Raw genomic sequence first — 22697 nt, forward strand, 5'->3', positions numbered from 1 at the left:
CCTCCCACACTGATCTTTGGACTATGGTGTACGGGGATCCTGAGTCTATCGCAATCCTGATCTTCACTCCCCCTATCAGCATGTCAGTGCATGGTTTACTAGAGCGTTTGTTTTCTACTCCCAACACTTGCTCCTCGACACACAATACTAGGTCCTCTTCATCCTGCTCCTCTTCTTCTCCTCCTGGTTGGTCCCGTGCTATGTACTTCACTACCGACCTCTTCCCTTTCCTGCAACATACTTTCTCGTAATGTCCTATTAGGCCACAGAACATGCATTTCGCCTGGGAATGCCGGGCAGCGTTTATCTTGGGCCGCGTGGGTTGCACTTCCACACCTGTAGCACGCGGTCTTGCTATCCACGGACTGTTTCCCCGCTTGGCCTGGCTTTCCCGCCCATCTGCTGGTTCTTTTATTATCTCCGGGCGTTGCTCTATTTCTTCCTGAGGGCTCTGCATCATCTACCCTTTTCACCATGATCCTCTGGGTATTCTCCCTTTTCGCTGCATCGGCACAATGCTTCGACAGTTCCGCCTTCTTTACCATTGCTATAACTTCTTTCAGCGTCGCTTCTCCGTGTGCCCACAGCTTGCCCTGTACTGTATTGTTGGTAGTGTTCATAACCATTTGGTCCTTTATGAAGTCGTCTTGGAGTGCCCCATATTTGCATGTAATCGCCAATCTTCTCAAGGCCGCGACATAGTCATCTATGGATTCTCCCGGTTCTTGCTTTCTCTGCTTGAAGTTGAAATGATCAATGGAGACACACACTGCTGGACGGTAGTGATTGTCCAGATCCTCTAGGGCATGCTTGAAGACGTCGTTGTCTGCTGCCGGTCTGGGCGTGGGCACTAGATTCGTGAACACTCTTATCCCCTCCGGGCCTAGGTTATGTAAGAGTATCCTTCTCCTCCTCGCGCTGGGAAAGGCTTCCCCACTTTCATCCTCCAAGGCATCGAGATAATTTTTGAAGTATTCCCTCCAGTCTTCCCACTTCATCTGGGGTTCGCCTGACTTGGGCAGGAACGGAATCGGCGCTGTGAGCGACGAAGCTTGGTTGCTCATTCTGGCCTGTTGTTCCAGTTCCCCTCCTTTGCTCCTAGGGCTTCCTGGTGCGATTGCGTCCACGCCTTCCTCCGTGTTGGGCTGGGTTTCTCCTTCTCCCCCTTCTCTGCGGTCTCCCCGTGCCACCAGGGCCTCTGTGGGTGTATTGCTACTCTCTTACCATGCTTCACCTTCTAGGTTGCCTCGGTTTCTGGCTCCGGCGCACGTGGTGGGAGCTTCCTGGTTCTCTGCGCCTCTGCCACGCTCCTCTTGCGATCTCACTGCCACCGTGCTTCTTCTTCCCCTTTCAGTACTTGTGCAGTGCAGCCTTTCCTTACTTTCCTGCTGCTCCTCTGTGCATTTTAATTACGCTTTATATATATATATATATATATATTTTTTTTTTAACACAATGTCTTCCTTGTGGGGAATCCCACTCCTCGTCGCCACTGTGAAGATCTGGCTCTTCACCTGAATTCAATGAAGACACCGATGCCTTTATTATGAGGGAAATCTGTTTATTTAAATGAATTATCCCCGCAAGAAGAGCGCCGAGCGTCTTACTCCATTCGTGCTCCGGTCGCTAGCGCATGCGCACATCGCTCTTGCGCATCGCCCCTCATCTCCCTCACGTCCTTGTGTGTTGCGTCATCACGCGACCGCAAGGACTAGAGCGCAACACTACAATATCTAGTACAGATCTATTTTAGTGCTGGAAGTGATGAGGGCAGACAGCAGCTTGCAAGTACAAGGTTATTAGTTATAATGATATCACCAGCGGAAACGCGTTCTGTACATTTTTTGTTAAAAATGGTAACCATTGCCTGCATTTGATAACAAGCTCATTAATTCCATAAAATAAATTATTACGTACATGTTTTTGCCTGCTTTTATGAGGCACTGATCCAGCAGCATTCAAAACGTGTTTCATTTAAACTGTTATGGGGCTATTCCATGTTTCCACTTATGCATAATGTTTCATTACTATTGCCAGAAACTTAAACATGGCACCCTTCTCTGTGATACTGCTCTGTGTGCAGTCTTTTGGCTTTTAATGTTGTAGTGGCGTATTCTGCTTCTAGCAGATGTTTTGCAATGAATTCATCAAATTTAGATACTTGTAAAGTGATTTGTTCTTTCTTAATTAAGTTGTGTAAAGTATTTCTCGGATTACTGAATAGCAGTGAACAAATGCATTTGAGAGTCTACAAAATGACAGACAAATGTAGCGCACCATGTGGCATAATTCCAATCAGCATAATTGCACTCAACGCCACACAGTTCCATGCCTCATAATTCAACTCCACACAATTCCATTCCATACCAAATAATTACAGACCAAACCACATCACTCAACTTCACAACACAATTCCACAACACATCACACAATCATTCCACATCACAGAACCGATCCACACCACATACCCAATCCACACCACAGAATTCCACATCATGTCGCAAAAGCTAATGGCACACCACATTATTCAACTCCACTACATACCACTCCACAATACCATTCTACATAATTAACTCAATGACAAACAATTACACTCTACATAATTCCAGTGCACTCAATGCCATATAATCACTGTCCACATAATTCCACTGCACAATCATGCCACATTATTCCACTACACACATTCGCTCCACACCACACATTTACAAACCACTCAATTCCACAACTGACAATTCTAATCCAATCCACATAATTCCATTCCACATATGTCCACTCCACCCAATAACACACCGGTAAAAGACATTGTCATGTTCAACGCCTATAGCTCTTCTTGTAAATGTGAGACCTATAGGCATTGTACAAAATTAATTCAACTTCGCACATCCCGCATAATTCCCCTCCAACCCACTCACTATATTTATTTATTTATTTATTAATACAATTTATAAAGCGCATACGTATGCCCGTGGGCGTCTTGGCGCTAAGATTTCACGTAGGATCTCTGACGGTGGCAGCATATAGCTAAATGGACTCATTACTGGTTAAACAACCACATCTTCACCAGTTTCCTGAACTGGAGAAGGGATTGACTCGATCTAATTGTCAACAGGATCGAGTTACAGAGTCTGTCTGCAGTCACAGTGAAACGCCTGTCTCCCCAGGTGACCGTCCTGGTACGAGGTACTGCTAGTTGATGCAGCGACATCGATCTAAGCTGTCTTTACGGACGGTAGGTAGAAAGCTGCTCTTGCAGAAACTTCGGCCCTTGGTTATGGATAGCTTTGAAAGTCAGACAGAGTGATTTAAATGTAATCCGGTTTTTGATTGTTAGCCAGTGGTAACTTCTAATTGTTTGACTGATTGATTTGAATTTTGGGGTCCTGGAGAGTAATCTTGGTGCCGCGTTTTGAATCATGTGTAGTTTGGAGATTACCCGGGCTTGTGCATTGGCAAATAAGCCATTACAGTAGTCAAGAGAAGAAAGCACAAGTGTGCTCACCACTGTTTTTCCCGCGCTTTCCGAGAGAAATGGGATAATCTTTCTTATAAGTCTAAGTTTATGATGAGCATTTGCCACTGTCTGATTCGCGTGTGCTGCAAAATTGAGCTTCTCATCAAAGACTATTCCCAAATTTCTGACCCTAGCGGATGGAGTTGGTAAAACTCCTAAGGATGAAGGCCACCACACTGGTGACCATTGTGGGGAGATCTTCCCGAAAATGACTACCTCTGTCTTCTCGGAGTTCAACCTAAGGCAGTTGGCCTTCATCCAGTCTTTAATTGCTGACATACTTTCTTGAAAGCGTGCCGCTACCTGTTCCCCATCGTTGTTGATAGCAAGCACCAGCTGGGTATCATCAGCGTAGGAGGTAAGGCTCATCAGGTAGGTTTTAATAACTCTTGCTAAGTCCAACACATAGATATTAAACAGTGTTGGACTTAGAAATGAGCCTTGGGAACTCCACAGGGTAGGGCAAGTTCCGGCGATTTAAATGGTCCCAGCGTTACTGCTTGTGTTCTGCTAGAAAGAAACGAGGTAAGCAGATCTTTATCGCTGGATCTGATGCCCAGATTTCCGACACGGTCAATCAAGATGGAATGATTGTATATTCCAGACAACACCACGCAATTTAATGCCACACAATTCTAGACAATGCAACATAATTATATTCCACATATTACCACACAGTACTCTATATTTACACTCCACATAATTACACTCTACTCAACACAACATAAATACACCCAACATAAATGCAATCTATGCCAAATACCAGCAGTCCACATAAATGAACTCCACAGTATGACACTTAATTCCAATAAGCATTATTTCACTCAACATTACACAGTTCCAGGCCACACAATTCAACTCCACACATTTCCAATACTCACCACATAATTTCACACCAAACAACATATTTCAAATAAACAACACAATTCCACAACAAATCATATGCCTCCCATTCACACCACAGATTTCCACATCAATGCTCAAAATGTAACAGCACACAACATAATTCAACTCCACAACATGCTACTCCGCAACACCAATACCATTCCGCATTAAAAACTCCTTAACACATAATCTCACTCTACATAATTCCAGTATTACGTAACCCCATTTAATTACTATTCACATAATTTCACAGCACACCATGCCACATATTTCCACTACACAACTCTACATCACACCACACAAATACATGCCACACTGTTCCACAATAAACAATTCCAATACAACCCATCTTTTCCTTGCACTTCCACCAATAAGGTAATCTCTCCCCTACACCCCACCCCTCTAATCTCCCTCTACCAATGCCACTACCCATCTCATCTCGCAATCTCACTGCCCCCTCTCATCCCTCCCTCTCTCCTCTCTATACTGCCTGCTCACACATGCTAGCTTGTTGGGCCTCCTCCTGCTGTGCACTGGTCCACCTCTCGCCTCCCCCATCTCTTGCCTACCCCACTCGTCCCTCTCTCTCTCACACCTCTCTCTTGCTCTCTCACACGCTCTTCCCACCTCTCTCATATGGTTGACTTCAGGTCTTTGAGCACCATTTTTCCATGCCTTTTCAATGTTTGTCTCTCAAACACATGCTCTTCTCCTCTTCATGGGGTGTTTTCTGCATACCCAGGCACTCCCTCTCATCTGTTGCCTGCTCTCCCCTTCTTTCTCTTTTTCATTCACACTCTCTGATCCTCTATATGGAGTTTGTTCACCTCTTCATGCACCGTCTTTTTCAAAGCCAAGAGCTCTAACTCTTGCAAATGCGAGACCTATTGCATTGTTCCTTTTGGTGCTATTTAGCTTATTGTACTTTACTCTGCTTTTAAACATTGGTTGTAGGAATTTTAATGTGTTGTTTTGAAGTTTTAACAGTTTTGTTACTGTTAAACACATTTCCCTAAGTTTTTTACAAGTTTTCCGAAATTAGGCCTGACTGTTCTCTGCCATACCTAGTTAACTTCTATGACAATGGACATTTTCTCAAGGACACAAGAGTTGCAATGAACCTGCTGGCGAATGTCAACAACCAAAATGAGATTGACCCCCTGCTCGACAACCTTGCCAACCTCGGACTCAAACAGCTCAACCTCATCTTCTCAGCCAGCAACCACGTCACCTTCAGCCACACCACCGAAGTCCACTGGACTGGACCGACCACCGCTGCGTCCCCATCACCTTTGAGTAGCCTACCACGCACCACCGCACACAACAAGCCCCCCACCCCACTGGAGCAAGGTCACCGAAGACCAGCTAGTCACCTCCCTCACCGAAACCCACCAACGGACACTACAGACACAGACTCTGCCGCCCTCAACCTCAGGCAATGGATCAACGACTGTGCCAACACTCTCGCCCCGATCAAGAAACCCTCGAATAGACGCACCGACAGAAAAGCTATCTGGTTCATCACCAACCTCCAGGCATTCAAGCAGGCCTGCCACAGGCTCGAGAAGAAGTGGCACCATGAACAGACACCAGACAGCAACACAGCCTACAAGAGCGCCATCCGCAGACACCACCAACTCATCCGTACCGCCAAAAGGACCTCCTTCAAAGAGCGCATTTACAACAACGCACACAACAGCAAAGTGCTCTTCAACATCGTGAAAGACCTCTCAACCCCAGCTCCAACTTCAACGACATCCCACCATCACAGGACCTCTGTGACTACCTAGCCAACTTTTTCCACCGCAAGATCGCAGACATCCACAACCGCTTCAGCAACCAGGCCCCGCAACAGACACAGACACCTCAGACTCATCGCCCCCCGCCACATCGACAGCAACCACCTGCTTTCCTGGACCCAAGCAAACGACGAAGACACTATCAAAATCATGAACACCATCAACTCCGGCTCTCCACCCGACCCCTGCCTGCACCACATCTTCAACAAAGCAAGATCCACCACCGCCCCCTTCCCGGAGAGCTGGAAGCACGCCGAGATCAATGCCCTACTCAAGAAACCCAAAGCTGACCCCAAGAACCTCAAGAACTTCCGGCCCATCTCCCTCTTCCTGTTCCCGGCGAAAGTCATCAAGAAGATCGTCACCAGGCAACTGAACTCCTTCCTCGAAAAGAACAACATCCTGGGCCCGTTCTAATCCGGATTCTGCAGCAACCACAGCACCGAAACAGCCCTCATCGCCGCAACCGACGACATCAGGACCATGATGGACAACGGAGAAACCGTTGCCCTCATCCTCCTGGATCTCTCGTCTGCCTTCGACCCTGTATGCCACCACACCCTTCACAACGCCTCCACAAGGCAGGGATCCGCGACAAAGCACTGGACTGGACCACCTCCTTCCTCACCGGCAGAACCCAGAGTTTCCGTCTCCCCCGTTCCACTCTAAAGACACCAAAATCATCTGCGGCATACCCCAAGAATCGTCCCTCAGCCAGACACTCTTCAACATCTACATGGCACTGCTCGCCAACATCGCCAGATTGCACAACCTCAACATTGTCTCATACACCGAGGACACCCAGCTGATACTCTTCCTCACCAAGGCCCCCACAACCCGCCAAATCCAACCTCAACGAAGAAATGAAGGCCATCGCCTAATGGATGACGATCAGCCGCCTGAAACTGAACTCGGACAAGACAGAGGTCCTCATTATCGGTTCCACCCCCTCTGCCTGGGACGACTCATGGTGGCCGTCCGCACTGGGAGCTGCACCGTCACCCACTAACCACGCACGCAACCTGTGAGTTATCCTTGACTCCGCATTGTCAATGACCCAGCAAGTGAACGCCGTCTCCTCCTCCTGCTACTACATCCTCTGCATGCTCCGCAAGATCTACAGATGGATCCCCAATGGTACCAGAAGGACAGTCACCTAGGCCCTCGTCAGCAGCAGACTGGACAACGGCAACGCTCTCTACGCAGGAACATCAGCCAAACTCCAGAAACGACTACAATGCATACAGAATGCCTCGGCATGCCTCATCCTCGAAATCCCCCGCCACAGCCACATCACAGCCCACCTGAAAGACCTACACTGGCTCCCCATCAACAAGAGGATCACCTTCAAGCTCCTCACCCACGCTCACAAATCTCTCCACAACACCGGGCCAGCATACCTCAATGAACGACTCACTTTCTACACCCCGAACCGCCAGCTTCGCTCTGCTGACCTTGTTCTCGCAACCGTCCCCCGCATCCGTAGAACGACTACCTTCGGCAGATTGTTCTCCCACCTCGCCACAAACACCTTGAACACCCTCCCCAACCGCCTAGGACAGACCCAGGACCTGCTGGCCTTCAGGAGACTCATCAAGACCTGGCAATTTAAGCAGTAGCTGCACCCCAGCCCCCTCCAAGCGCCTTGAGAACCTCACAGGCGAGTTGTGTGCTCTACAAATGTACTGATTGATTGATGAAACTAGATGTGGAGACATTGTACACCAAAATCCCATAGGACACCACCATCAAGGTCATTGAAACTTACCTGAGAGCAGAAACATGGACCACTGCGACACCCATCGATTTCATTATAGAATGTGGCATCATGGCACTCAAGAACACCTTCTTCAAGTTTAAAACCCAGGTATACCAGGTGTGACCTGGAGTCAGCCATGATGGCTGCACTTTAGGAGAACTCCAGGGCACAAGCTGATCTAAGCCCAACCATCCGCACCAATATCCATCCACAACCGTACTTAGAGGCACGCACCGCCTCTCCTGGCCGCCAGGTATCGTGGTAAAGACTCGGGGTTTGAAATTTGCCCAAATAGGTTTTTTTGGGGCAATCCTAGAATCGGCCAGAAGGCGTGGCAAGAAAACAGTGGCTTTCATCTACTATGATTGATTGACTGAAGTGTCACACCAACTGCAACACAAGAAACTGTGTATATCAAGTTACATGTCCCTACGACCTCCACTATGTGGGGATGACGATGAGGCCTGTCAAGATAAGGATCATGGAACACCGTAACACTATCCGGTGTGAACGTAACACTACTAAAATGTGCAACTATTTCTGCGACCTCAGACATTCACCTGATGATATGACATGGACCGTTCTAGAGGCCAACCAGATGTGGAACACACCAAATCTCTTCAAGAGGGAACAGCACTATAAGAACACACTAGAAGATGTCCTCCTCTGGCATCTTTTCACTCAGGAGGCTAATCTCTTGTATGTATGTATGTGTGTTCTTATATAGCGCTTGACTTACCCTTGGGCATCTTGGTGCTTGCCTTGGGAACCCGTTCTGGCTTTTTCCCTGTGAGATAACCCATATTGGGCATCCCCAAGGTGAAAGCCAGGCATCCCGCCGCGGGGGGCCGTAGTGGAGATTAAGCAAGCTATTGCCCAGAGTTGCAGAGTGTGAACCCATGATTCGAGTAGGCACCGGAGTGAGAATTATCGAGTCCGTGGACACTTGGGCTCAGACCCTGCCGCGTCGGGAATTGAACCGTTATCCCGGGTCTGACCTCTACTCCAGGGTATGCCTCCTCTAACCAGTGAGCCACACTTCTCTTCATTGAGTTATTGACTTGACATGGAATTCTCTGTGGGCACTAACACCCGACTTGCCCCATCTTGCATGCCCACTAATAATGCTGAATGGGTCTATATCCACACAAGCAATATCCTCACTTTTCAATGGGTTTTATAGTCTCAACTATACATTCCAAGATGGCCACCAAGAAGAGATCAGCACTAAGGCGTGGGTTTAACACCAATTGAAATGGCCACACATCGCTGAGGCTCTGTGATTCCCCAGCCGTTGCCTGCCCATAAACCATCAAAATTATCCGAACCAACCTGGAAACATATCCACTGACCTGCAGTCCAGAATGGTGTGGAATCTGGACTGCCATAAAGGACAAAACACGAACCAAAAGGGAAGACCGAGCCGCGGCCTAACGAACCTTGAAAGCCGCGGACTCAATTTGATGCTCGCGCCGGGCCTCTGACAGCGTTCAGCCCGAAGGTGGACATGGCACGGTGAAATACTGTTTCGGACATGGCGCATCCTTGGGAGCGCCAACGAGTATAACACCCACTTGCCGGTGGGTCAAAAAGGCTTACTATACCAAGAGAACCGCGGAAAGTCGTGGTTGCACTAGCTTGGCACCAACCTTGCAGTATAGCTGGAGACTGGCGGCAGCCCGATAGGGTCTGAGAAGTAAAAAGGAGCGGCGGAGGGTGGCTAATATGGTTCCTCAACACATCTCTGCACTACTAGGAAGGTGAGCGTGGCCTACAGTGGTTAAACGCTGAAATAAGGGTTACTAAGTAGTGGATTACCCGAAGCTGGAAAAAGTGGCAGGCGAATTGGTTGTGTAGAGGGCGGCGGCAGCCACAACCATTGGGCAGCGGAAGGCATCATATCCCGCCGCAAGGTGGCATGCATTCAAAATACAGAATAGACAGGCATTGGGAGTGAAAAGACAAACAGTAATTCCAACAAGGGGCCCAGATACAATGCCACAAGGTACAGACAACACTAACCCCCGGACCGCTTGGTCCCAAGAACATACCCTGAAGCCCCGGCACCGGAGGCTGACCATTAATAACTATGCACACCATGCAGAGAATGTGCGGGGGCAAAACTGAGGGACTGAACCCTACCCCTGAAATCCTAGTGTCGAGATAAGGGAATTGAACTATAAAATTAATAGACAGCCATGTGTCGGTGCCTCAGCCGAAAGTAGAAGCAGGTGATAACATACGGTACCTCAGTACCCATCACTGGTGTAACACAGAAGCCCTCCGAGGGGAACGCCCACAGGCTTGGTGGGGAGGCACACCCCCGAAGCAGGTGGTGGGCTGTATCCATGAGGGCTCAGCACAGGAATGGCTAGAAGGAAGGAGACCAGCAAGAGACCACAACGCACGACGAGGGAAAAAACATCCTCCCGTAAGACACATGTCTCCAAGTGGAAGGTCAGCAAGACTGGCCAGAGATGAAAGATCGGGGGAATAGAGTGGACAATCGGAGGATGCCTGGCTGTTGTATCACTGCTGGATTGAGAAGACCGAAGTGACTTCTTCAACATTGTTCGATTTCAATATACGGAATGGTGATGTATCTAAATGAGTAGGCAATAGGCACTGGGGAAGATGATCCAACCCTCCCCCACCTCAATTTCTACCTAGTTTAGTGTTAGGGTGACTGACACTCTGCACAGTTGGGGTCATAGGCTGTTTCAAGCCCATAGTGCAGGGAAGCAGGAGGGGGGTGTATTGGGTTTCGATGGTTGTATTTTAAAAGTTAGATGATAGTGCTACACTTCACAACATGGGATATGAGAAGGACATATTTAAGGGGAGGACATTCGGTCGCCCCCACAAGACATGGGCTAGTTCCACAGAGGATATGATTCATCCTAACCTTTGAAGCAGCGAGCACTGAGGTAATCAGATTCAATAGGCATAAATATGGGTTTGTCAAGGGATAAAAGATTCAGACTCCTGTCCTGGAATATAAACGGCCTGGGGGACGGCCTGGGGGACAAACTTAAAAGAGAAATAGTATTGCAATTTATCAAACGGCATTCCCCTGAGGTGGTCCTGCTCAAGAGACACACTTAGTCACAATCACTTGTAAGGCACTGGCCAGGTAGGGCTACCGATTGGTTGCACATTCCAGTTTCACTTCGGAGTCCAGGGGTGTGGGTTTCATGACCCGATGATCCTTTCTGATGGCGATTAACCATACCAGGATTGACAATCTTGGACGATATGCTGCAGTGTCGGGAAAGTGGGATGGTGTCTCACTTACCTTGGTATCTGTATATGTGCCCCCAAGACTGCAGACACTCTCATTCTGGGATCTGGGAAATCCCATACTTACATTCCCAGAGGGAAGACTGCTAATGGGGGTGATCTTAATTCTGCTGTGTCGGGTTGTCTCGACCAAACCCCCCCAACCATCCCCGAGACTTATGGTCCACGCAGGTGGTCCTCCCCACTTTCCTAGATGTGATCGGGCTGGTGAACGCGTGACGTGTCCCTTACCCCTTAGAGACACGGTTCACATTTTATTCTGGGGCTCACAATAGCCTCTCACGAATTGACTACATCCTCACCCCAGCAGATGCAGTAGGACACATTAAAGAAATTAGACACTTGGCTTGGGGTATATCCGATCATTCTCCGATTTGGACGCAGGTGGGAATCGGAAAGTGTCAGGTGGGAAGCACCAATAATTCCCTTACAACTTTGTATCCCTGTTATGAAAGAGAAAATGACACAAGCAATAGAGCTTTACTTTCAGGACAACGAGGGATCGATGGGGTCCACCCAGACACTCTGGGAAGCATTCAAGATGGTTATTCGGGGACAGGCGATTTGGCAGCTAGCTGGTGCTAGGAAGGAGAAAAACGCAGAGCTGGTCAGGCTAGAAGATAAAATTCTAAAAATAGAAGGGCAGCTACCAGGATCTGGGGAGCATGACGAAGCACACTTGCTCAAATTGAAGAGTGAAGAATACAGAAGGTGGCAATTGAGATAGCAAAAGCACTAAGTAGAAATGAACTTGGGAGAATATATGAACTAGGCCACAGAGCAGGGAAATAGTTGGCATGGCTTGACAAAAGAGACCACGCAAACCGCCTAGTCACGGAACTAATAACAGAAATAGGGGACTTGCTCACTGACATCCAGGAAATAGCAAACACGTTTACTAACTACTATAGGCAAATATATGACTCACATACTACTCTTTTTAAGGGAGAATCAACAGCCATATTATCAGACATGACACTTCCGTTATTATCGGAAGAGGACAAGACACTGATGGAAAGTGATCTCACTAAGGAGGAAGTGGCACAAGCTATAAGGAGTCTACAATCCACGAAGGTGATGGGTTCTAATGGCCTCCCTATAGAGCTATACAAATTAAAACCTGATGATATTGCCCCTTATCTTACAGCCATGTATGTGGAAAGCATAGAAGTGAGTCAACTCCCCAAGATCAAAGATTGGCCACACCAAAGAAGGCACGCCCAAAAACAAATGCTCCTCACACAGACCTCTCTTATTATTAAGATCCAGAAGCCAAAATATTAGCAAAGTTGTTGGCCCATCCTAATTAATCGAGCTTCATGCCGTCTAGAAACTCATCACTGAACCTTTGCCGACTTCACAGGATAATGGGACAAATAGATACGCTAAAAGAAGATGCAGTGGTGGTGTGTTTGGACGCCACCATGGCATTCAATACAAATAAATGGCCATACCTTTTTGCCGTGCTAGAAAAGCTTGGATTTGGCCCCAACTTCATTAGTTGGATAGAGCTTCTATATTCTGATCAACTGGCGCAAGTAGTCGTAAATAACAAAAAAACTGAAATATTTGCCCTAGGACGGGGGACAAGACAGAGTTGTACCTTGTCCCACTGCTCTTTGCACTTACACTGGAAACCCTCCTAGCTTGGATCCATAGGGAGCCCATTGTCAGGTGTTTGAGGTGGTTGGAAGATTGGGAGGATCGCATCTTCCTCCACGCTGATGATATACTGCTGTAGTTGGTGTCGTCTGGGACCTCGATTCACAAGGTCCTTAACATATTTACACATTTCGGGCATATTCTCGGGATACATTGGCAACTGGACCAAATCACTGATATTTGTGCTAATGAAAAGGCCCCACCCCTCCCCAAAGATTGCAAAGTGACTAAGGCCACAGAAGGCTTTAAATATCTTGGGATCTATATCACCAAGGATCCCAAGCTATACTACGTTCATAATCTCCTACCACCGCTGCAAAGACTAAGAAGCGATGTAGATCACTGGAAGACTCTCCCACTGTTGCTATTGGGTAGAGCAGTGCTATTTAAGATGATGTCCCTGCTCCGCTTTTTATATGTCTTGCACAACTCACCCAATCCTGTTCCCGTGACGTATTTTGTGGCCATTGAAAGTGAGCAAAGGGAGCTGCTCTGGGTGGGAGGAACACCCCGGATATCATTTTCAAAATTGGTGAGAGGGTGGTATGATGGAGAAGTTGAACTCCAAGACATCAAGATATATTAGTGGGCTGCCCAGTTGGCTGCCAGCAATCAAGATATCTACCGGTCTCATGATGATTCTGGGTATCAAATGGACGGATGGCTTTTACCGGGGGGATCCTATGCCCGGGCCTTGTATTTCAGACCAGCAAAATTGAAGGTAACGGGGCCGACATCTCACTCGGTTCAGATATGGCATACCACTCACAAAAGTGTGAGGTGGGCCAAGAAACTCACACAGGCCACCCCTCTGTGGGACTCAGAACAGTTGGTTAACTTAAGGGAGACAAAGGGATTCAACAACTGGGACACTATAGGACTGTCTCAGGTGGGGTACCTATGGAAGGGGGTAAGTAATAGCATTTTCTCAACTGCAGCTAGAAAATGATCTGGCAAATTTGGAAAGATTTAGATATCTGCAGGTGCGACACGCCTTACAAATATCCCTGCGGGAGAGGCACTCCCTGAGACCTCACCGTTGGAAGATAGACTACCAGACGAGTGATGGGAGATGGATCTAGTGGAACTAGCCGATGAAGACTGGTTGGAGGCACTGGCTTCACCCAGGGAAGTCGCAATCTTGTCCAGACTCAAACTGGTACAGTTAAAAATACTGCATAGAATCTATTTCTCTGGGCCAGCACTGGTTAAAATGGGCTACATGGCGGACTCCAGCTATAGGCGAAAATGTGGCCACGAGGGTACATTCCTATACATATTATGGGGGTACACCTATATCAGCAGATATTGGACAGAAGTAGTCCTCGGTATGGAAGAAACTCTGGGACAGAGATTGGCCCTCGTGGTCAAAGGATGCCTGCTAAATATCTGGGAATCAACAGACTTAGGTAGCAAGGAGAAAATATGGGTAACGCGAGACCTACATTGTTGCAAAAAGGAATATCCCTAGATTATTTGGGGCACAGTAGGTTACAACAATAAGTGCATGGAAGAAAGACATGGATCGGTGCATGTTCAGGGAAAAAGCTGTGAATATATGCAGGGGATGCCCGAAAAAATGGATAAAAGTATGGGGAAAATGGAATATATACAGAGGAAATATTTGTGCCCCACCTCTTCTCCCCCTCTCCCTTGATGAACTAGAGACTTCTAAAAATAATAATGAATAAACGACTTATTGAGGCTGACAAATGTGGAAACCTGTATAACCGTTAAGAGACATTTCTGTATAATCCTTCCTCTGTGATTGTTTGGTGAGAAATTTTACTGTAATATCATCATAAAAAATATTTTTTTTTAAAAAGAAGGGATCAGTACTGAATATGTTCATGCTGACCCGCTTAGTGTTTACAATACGATTGCCTCCATGTCCCCCACTAGCCTGACCTCGAGAGCACACAAACAACTCTTGACACCTCCTTGGCAAAGTTTTTTTTTTTTTCACTTGCCTAAATACATGCGACTGCACAACTGGCTCTGTGGCTGGTAGCCAGCTTTCACTCCTTTCAAGATGGCCACCATGAATCTATCGTGACGGGACCCGCTCCAGCCCTCTCCCTAAATTACTGCATGCATGAGCAAATCACAACACGACCAGTGGGCTGGATTATCGGCACCTGATGCAGAGTCCCGATGCCGGCACCTGAACCAGATCCCAACAGATTACATTGCACACCGGCAATCATTTTCTCTTCAACCACTTCTAAAAACGGACCGCTTCCTCTGCTCTGTCTCCATCCAGGCGAGCAGAGGAGGGTAGGTTCTTTCCACTCCACCTTCAGGAGTCATGTAAGTAAGATTGTCCCCAGGCTATGTTCTTTCTTTGCTGTCACTCCCAGCTCTCAAATATGACTTTTACGCTTATGTGAGCCTGACTGCTACTTCCATCTTTATTCTAGACTAGCAGCCCATCCCGACGTTGTCCGGGGATGAAATGTAATGTGTGCAATGTTTGTAATAGTAAAACTAATTTATGTTGGCTCCGAGTGAATTCCGCGTTTCTGAAAGCCGCGCCCCTTTTTTTAGGCGTGCCCCCTCTGACAACGCCGAGGCTCCCAAATGAGTAAAGTTTTGTTTTTTAAATCGCCGCAAGTACTGTGAGTGTTATCAGTAATGGAGCGTGAATGGGCGCGCACATTGAAATCCAAGACCATTCATTTTGTGTTTTTTGTTTTGGCCCAGGCCCCTCTGACAACGGTAACAGGCACAAAGGCGTGAATGTTGCGCCGAGTGAATTCCGCGCTTGTGAAAGCCGCGCCCCTTTTTTTAGGCCTGCCCCCTCTGACAACGCCGAGGCTCACAAATGAGTAAAGCTTTGTTTTTGTTAGCGCGGCAAGTCGGCAGTTAGCACAGCAAGTCGGCAAGTACTGAGTGTTATCAGTAATGGAGCGCGATGGGGCGCGCACAGCGAAATCCGCGCCCAATTGTTTTGGGCCATGCCCCTCTGACAATGGTGACACCCACAAAGGAGTAATATGAAGTGTAGTTCGAGACGCCCATCGCTACTTTAACACGCCCATTGCTGACAGCATAACGCTAACGCCCACAAGGGTCTACTTCACCCCTAAGGTTCTTTGACCTTTCTAATGTATATGGTGGCCAGCTGTATAGCCTATGTCCATCTGCTGCAACTCCCCTTTACAATGCTGTATTGGGTGTTGTGATTGGTGCTGTACTTCTTGAGATTACCCGCCTCAAAGGTTTCAGATCTCTCTTTATAATAGTAGTATAGATAGCAGCAGTGCACTGACTTCTGCCTCGACCAGTTGAGAAGATGTTGATTTATTCATTGTGTAAGAACCCATTCTTAGCTATCAGTGAGTCACACAATGCTTCACTGTGTTAGACTTTCATAGGTTTTGTCTATATGTTGTGTTTGTCTTTTTCACCCGAAATATTCTGTCTTTTAATTTCACTTTTTTTTTTCTTCTACTATTTTTACTTTCAGGTGTGACACGATCCTTCTCGTTATAGGGACTGCCGCCCTCAAGGTAAATCTCCTCCTACCAGGAATGTTTCTAGAGAATCTACTGAATTTATTTTGTTTCACAGTCCAGCCAGTACGTATTATTATTTGTCCACAGCTATATATTATTACTTTGCATTAGATTCCCATGTTCCTAATTCCTAGACTTTTGTTTCTCTAGACCCCAGACATACTTAATCCTGATGAGACCCTTTTTTCCTTAAAGGGTCGAAACACTGTCAACACGATTACAGAGACAGACAATATTTCCGTTGTTTGCTGTTACAATGATTAAATTTATGTATTCATGAATGTTTTTAACCCCTTGGACGCTGGTTTATTTCCCGCGCGGAGCGGGAAAAGTAAACTGCGGGCAGGATTCGGACGGCTCCCGGACGTCGTGTGCACACGCCCACTGTGACGCATGACGACCAGGAGCCGTCATGAGCATACAAGGGGTTAACTGAAACTGCTGCCTCGTATTTGTATCAACCAACTACCTATTTTTGCTGATGCTGAATCTCACCTTGTCTTATTCTTTCTTTTGTTCTGGTTTGTTTACACGCCTGGGGTCTTTTGCTACTATATTCTCTCTCTAGACACTCTCGGCTCAACCATGTTAAACTGCTTAGTAATTCCTTTTTCGATACATTTCTTATTAATATTGGTATATTTGGATTTAGTCTGCACAGAAATATCTGATATTCATAATTTGAATTTGAATGAGTTCCATGCGAACACATGTTTCAAGGATCACTTGATACCCCTGTTCGCATGGACATAAGGGTTGCTCTTGTTGTTTTCTTTAATAGTGCTAATGCATCAATCAATCAATCAATCATAACACTTGTATAGCGCGCTACTCACCCGGGAGGGTCTCAAGGCGCTTGGGGGAGGGGGTCTGCTACTGCTCGAACAGCCAGGTCTTGAGTTGTCTCCTGAAGGCGAGATGGTCCTGGGTCAGTCGAAGGTGGGTGGGGAGGGAGTTCCATGTCTTGGCCGCCAGGTAGGAGAAGGATCTGCCTCCGGCGGTGGCTCTTCGGATGCGTGGTACGGCGGCGAGGGCGAGGCTGGTAGATCGTAGCTGGCGGGTGGGCGTGTAGAAGGTCAGTCGGTCGTTGAGGTACTTGGGGCCCAGGTCGTGGAGAGCATTGTGTGCGTGGGTGAGGAGCCTGAACGTGATCCTCTTGTTGATGGGGAGCCAGTGCAGGTCCCTCAGGTGACCGGAGATGTGGCTGCGACGGGGGATGTTCAGGATGAGTCGGGCGGAGGCGTTCTGGATGCGTTGGAGTCTCCTCTGTAGCTTGGCTGTGGTTCCGGCGTAGAGGGAGTTTCCGTAGTCCAGTCGGTTGGTGATGAGTGCCTGGGTGACCGTCTTCCTGGTTTCGGTCGGGATCCATTGGAAGATCTTGCGGAGCATGCGTAGGGTGTTGAAGCACGATGAGGAGACGGCGCTGACTTGTCTGGTCATCGAGAGGGAAGAGTCCAGAATGAAGCCCAGGTTGCGCACGTTGTCTGTTGGTTTGGGAGCGGTGCCCAGGGCGGGAGGCCACCAGGAATCGTCCCAGGCAGAGGGCGATGGTCCCAGGATGAGGACTTCCGTCTTGTCCGAGTTCAGTTTCAGGCGGCTGTTCTTCATCCACTCGGCGACGTCCTTCATCCCTTCGTGTAGGCTGGTTCTGGCGGTCCCTGGTGAGGGAGAGGATCAGCTGGGTGTCGTCGGCGTAGGAGATGATGTTGAGGTTGTGTTGACGTGCGATGGCTGCAAGTGGTTTCATGTAGATGTTGAAGAGGGTGGGGCTGAGTGATGATCCTTGTGGTACGCCACAGATGACGTCGGTGGCCTCGGATCGAAACGGGGGGAGGCGAACTCTCTGTGTTCTTCCGGCGAGGAACGAGATGATCCACTCCAGCGCCTTCTCTTGGATGCCGATGTTGCTGAGGCGTTGGACTAGGGTGCGGTGGCAGACCGTGTCGAGCGCTGCGGAGAGGTCCAAGAGGATGAGTGCCGCTGTTTCCCCGTTGTCCAGCAGGGCTCAGATGTCATCGGTGGCTGCGATCAGTGCGGTCTCGGTGCTGTGGTTGGCTCTGAAACCGGATTGCGAGGGGTCGAGGGATCCGTTCGTCTCGAGGAAGGTGGTCAGCTGTCTGTTGCCGATCTTCTCGATGACTTTCGCAGGAAAAGGGAGGAGCGAGATGGGGCGGAAGTTCTTGAGGTCGGTGGGGTCCGCTGTTGGTTTCTTCAGTAGCATGGCCGCCCTCACTCAATCAATCAATAGCTTTGTAAAGCGCTTCTTGTCACCAGTGAGGGTATCCTGGTGCTAGCAGGGTCCAGTTTATTAGTCAAAAAGCCAGGTTTTAAGGGACTTTCAGGAACACTGGGAGAGATGGGGAGGTCCGGAGATGAAAGAGTAGCTAGTTCCATGTCGTAGCTGCTATGTGGGAGAAGGAGCGGCCTCGGCATATGCTACATCGGATGCAGGGTAAGGGTTAGAGAAAGAGAAGCGGAGGTGTCTTGTGGGCCGATGGAAGTTCAGGCAGTGGTTCAAGTAGATCGTTCCGCAGTCCCTTACATCCCCACTAACGCTGGTACTTTGTATGGGCATTCTACAGTTGTTGAACTGTAGGTGAGCCTGGCAAGCATGGACCCAAACCTGTCAAGATTTCAGTGTGCCTGTGAAGGAATTCTGTATGCCCAAAATGTGACATGTTGAATAACACCTTTAGAAGGCATAAATTTGTAATGCTGAGAGCTAAAGTCTAGTTAGGTCGAGCCTGCATGAAGCACGCATACGCTGTCGCCTGGCGACCCATTGTATCTTGAGGCCTTTGTATGTCTTTGGGTCTGTGTCTCTGATTGTATCTGTCTATACGGTTACATTATGTCTAAGTCTGTCTTTGTCATGTTGCTGGGTCTTCATGTCTGTGCTTTAACAGACGTTGCGAATGTCTTTCTCTTATCATCTCTTCTAATAACGGTAACATAATAAGATAGCTCATTGGGTTGGTGCGCCTGAAGACGATATTTGGATGTAACTGGCAGCCACATTTTTGACTACCATCAGTCGTTCATCCTTCTGAATTAGATAATATTGGTACCATTATGTTGGTTGGCAGTAATGTCTAGTTCTACATGACCGTGAAAAAAACAAAGCAAAATATGGGCAAGAGACATGGAAAATGCATGTAAGATCAAAGTGTTTACCTGTTTAATTTGCGAGAATTGGAAAAGTGCAAATGAGCCTCAAAGGGCTGTTGGAAGGAGAACAAATCAAACAGACAAATATAAGCTGCTCTGTAAAGCTACGTTCAAAGCTTGCCTCTTATCATCTCAATTTATCATTTGCCTAATTTTCTGAAAAATCTTTAGCAAGACTCCCAAAGCCATGCTTTCTTGCAGGAGAACTGCAACAACCCTGCAGTGCTTAATTTGTAGAAATAATACATACTTGGGCCAAGCATTTGCTCAGAAGATGCCACCTGTGCTGAAGAAGGATATGGCGATGATAACCAAAGCTGCATAGTCTTGACCCCCCTCATGAAACTTTAGTTCACCACTAGGCACTCCCTGCCAGTCAGACTCACTCCTGTGGGTTCTTTTTTGCCCCTGCTTTCTCCCTTTCTCACTCTTTGTTCTGTCTCTTTTCTTCCTCTTTCTTTCCCCCTTTTGTGTTTTTCTCTCTCTTGTTTTGAGTCTAAGTCTGGTCAGGACAAATTAGTGCCTGTTCCCAGAAATAAGCGCTGTTGGGTCGCACTTGCAAACTCCGGCTCAAATTAAGCACTGCACCCCTGTAAAAATCCTTTTACTACTGTACCATGTTCACCTGTGAAACAATGCTAATGATCTCGTATAAACATCTTATCATTAATTTACCAAAGGTTTGTTGACCCCCTCGAGCCGTCTTTCAATCTTTCCAACTGGTTTTCCATATTTTGCGTTAAACAGGATAGAAAATGTACCATTGCTGCATATTAGTCCTCAGCCTTATCCGGTTAACATCCCATAAGCCCGATTTAATAATATTTCAGAGTCACATTATTATCCCAGCAATTATCTGGGTGAACCTCTATGTCACCCTGTAAAACTGTCATAAAATGTCAGCTTCCACGCACCCAAAAGACACCTCAGATCAGCCAGCCTCTCTCTGGCCACCGTTCCATGCATCTACAAGAGCAGAACGGGAGGAAAATGATTCTCCTACATCGCAGCTAAGGCCTAGAACAACCTCCCCCTCCAGCAGGCCCTACACTGCCCCAATTCAGGATGGACCTCAAGACCTGGCTCTCAACAAAGCCCCCCCATCCCCTCTCCCCCAGACTATTGGGGTGAGTAATTGTGGTTCACCAACTCTGATTGAACACATTTTAAATTAATTATTTGTCTCACACTTTTCATCAAAAAGTTCCTCAGAGAGGAATAACATTGTAGTCTAAAATACAGAGGAAAATGCATTTTAGCAATTTAAAGTTTGTCATTATTGAAGCATTGTTTAAAGCTGAAGGCCTGCAGAGATCCCCCTGCCCAGGGACACCTCTATGGCCAGAATGTTTCCTTCAAGCTGGCATCATGAGAGGCCGAACCCCCAAGTCAACGCTCCAGGCTGCGGCCCAGAAAACACAAGAGTCCATCCTCCCCTGCTGTAGTTATGAGAGGTCCTACGGGCTCACCTCTGCAGAGCCCACAGTCAAGGCTGGTTTTACTACTGTTTGCCGTATTTACAACACCATTTCAATCTCTCTTCAGAAAAGTCAATTCTGGTTATTCTCATTGTAATGCTCCCCGCTGCCCGTATATGCAAATAACGTCTATAAATAAATAAATACAATTAAAAGTGCCACCAGTTCGAGGGTACATTTCCATTGCTCACCTTTGTGATGCAAGTTCCACCAACAGTGAAGTGCATTGGTGAATTTATATCCTTAGGGTGGGAGCAGCCACTCTGGTGGAGATGCTGGGTGGACACAAATCTCCTGATCTAATGGATTTGACACTCCAGCCTCTGGGGCGGTTTCATTTCCCCTACAATGGCAAAGCAACGGCCTAAAGCAGACTTTACATGACAGCGTGAAGGTAGGTCACACTCACGGATGCAGTAGGGTGTCACATTCCAAGCGCTCCCAGTGCTCGGATGCTGTTGTTCGCACACCATTGTAGAGTCTGAAGGCTGATACCCCGGTGGGCAGGTGACTCTGACACTGTCTCCTGGGTTATAACTCACTTTTTGTGGGTTGAGGATGAGAGCTGGACTTCCGCTGCTCGGATACTCGCACATTGCTGGAAAATAAAGAGTTAATATAATATTACTTAAGGATCGTTACACAACCACATTTACCTAAAAGGTTCATCACGAGCATTTCACAGATGAAATATGCAGAGATAGGGGGGACAGAACAGGATATCAGACAGCAGGGACATTCGTACAGTGTCATTTACAAAGAACACAAAACAATTCGCAAACCAAGCCTCACAAACAGCATGCACACTTCTTAGACTAACACACTCGACTATACCAATCTGTAATGTTTTTATTGCATTTGTTGTTGAACACCAAGCACCAGTCCATTGTTGGTACCAAGGGATGTGTGACCCTAACATCCCCTTTGGTACCCCTTACAATGGTGATGCTCAAGTCATCTCCTAATGTCACTGTTCAGTACTGTGCAAAGGCCAAATCAACAAAACTCTATACCTGCTTTGTCGACTTAAAAGCGGCGTTTGACACAGTCCCAAGGGAGACCTTGTGGAAAAAGATGGATAGTTGGGGCATACCATCGAAGCTTTTACAGGCCATCATTGACTTATACACATCGACCTGGGTCAAGATAAAAATAGGCAATGGTGACAGAACAACAGAAAAAATCCCCACCCGAAATGGCCTCAAGCAGGGATTTGTCTTGGCCCCTACCCTCTTTAATATCTTCACTGCGGATCTGGACAATAGCATTGCGGAGATTGAAAGCGACCCCCCCAAGCTAGCTCAGCACAAAATAAGGAGTATGCAGTACGCCGATGATATTGTTCTGTGCAGCCATACCCCTTTGGGATTACAACGCTCCATCACAAGGCTGTATGAATTTACCCATACGCACGGGCTGCAACTTAATTACAAAAAAACAAAAATCGTCTGCTTTGCATCACGGCCAGGGCGGCAAAAATTCAAATGGCACATTGAGGGAAATATGATAGAACAAAGCCCCTCTTACAAGTACCTGGGAGTACTGGTCGACGCAAGATGGACTTTAAAAGATCAACTACTGCACAGAAAAGCTCAGGCCAATAAACTACGCTTTGCT

At 47.4% G+C, this 22697-nt stretch overlaps 1 protein-coding gene across 1 annotated transcript in view; it reads right to left on the minus strand.

The window, feature by feature from the left end:
- The window catches only part of LOC147726124 (receptor-type tyrosine-protein phosphatase mu-like), a 1369719-nt gene that overhangs the window by 991442 nt on the left and 355580 nt on the right, over positions 1-22697 (minus strand). Inside the window, exon 5 of the mRNA XM_086960227.1 lies at positions 21490-21678. Coding sequence (XP_086816353.1) covers positions 21490-21678 — 189 coding nt within the window. The remainder of the gene's footprint in view (positions 1-21489; positions 21679-22697) is intronic.

This window comes from Lissotriton vulgaris, chromosome 3_1, assembly GCF_964263255.1.
Source record: "Lissotriton vulgaris chromosome 3_1, aLisVul1.2, whole genome shotgun sequence".
Classification (NCBI taxonomy): Eukaryota; Metazoa; Chordata; class Amphibia; order Caudata; family Salamandridae; genus Lissotriton; species Lissotriton vulgaris.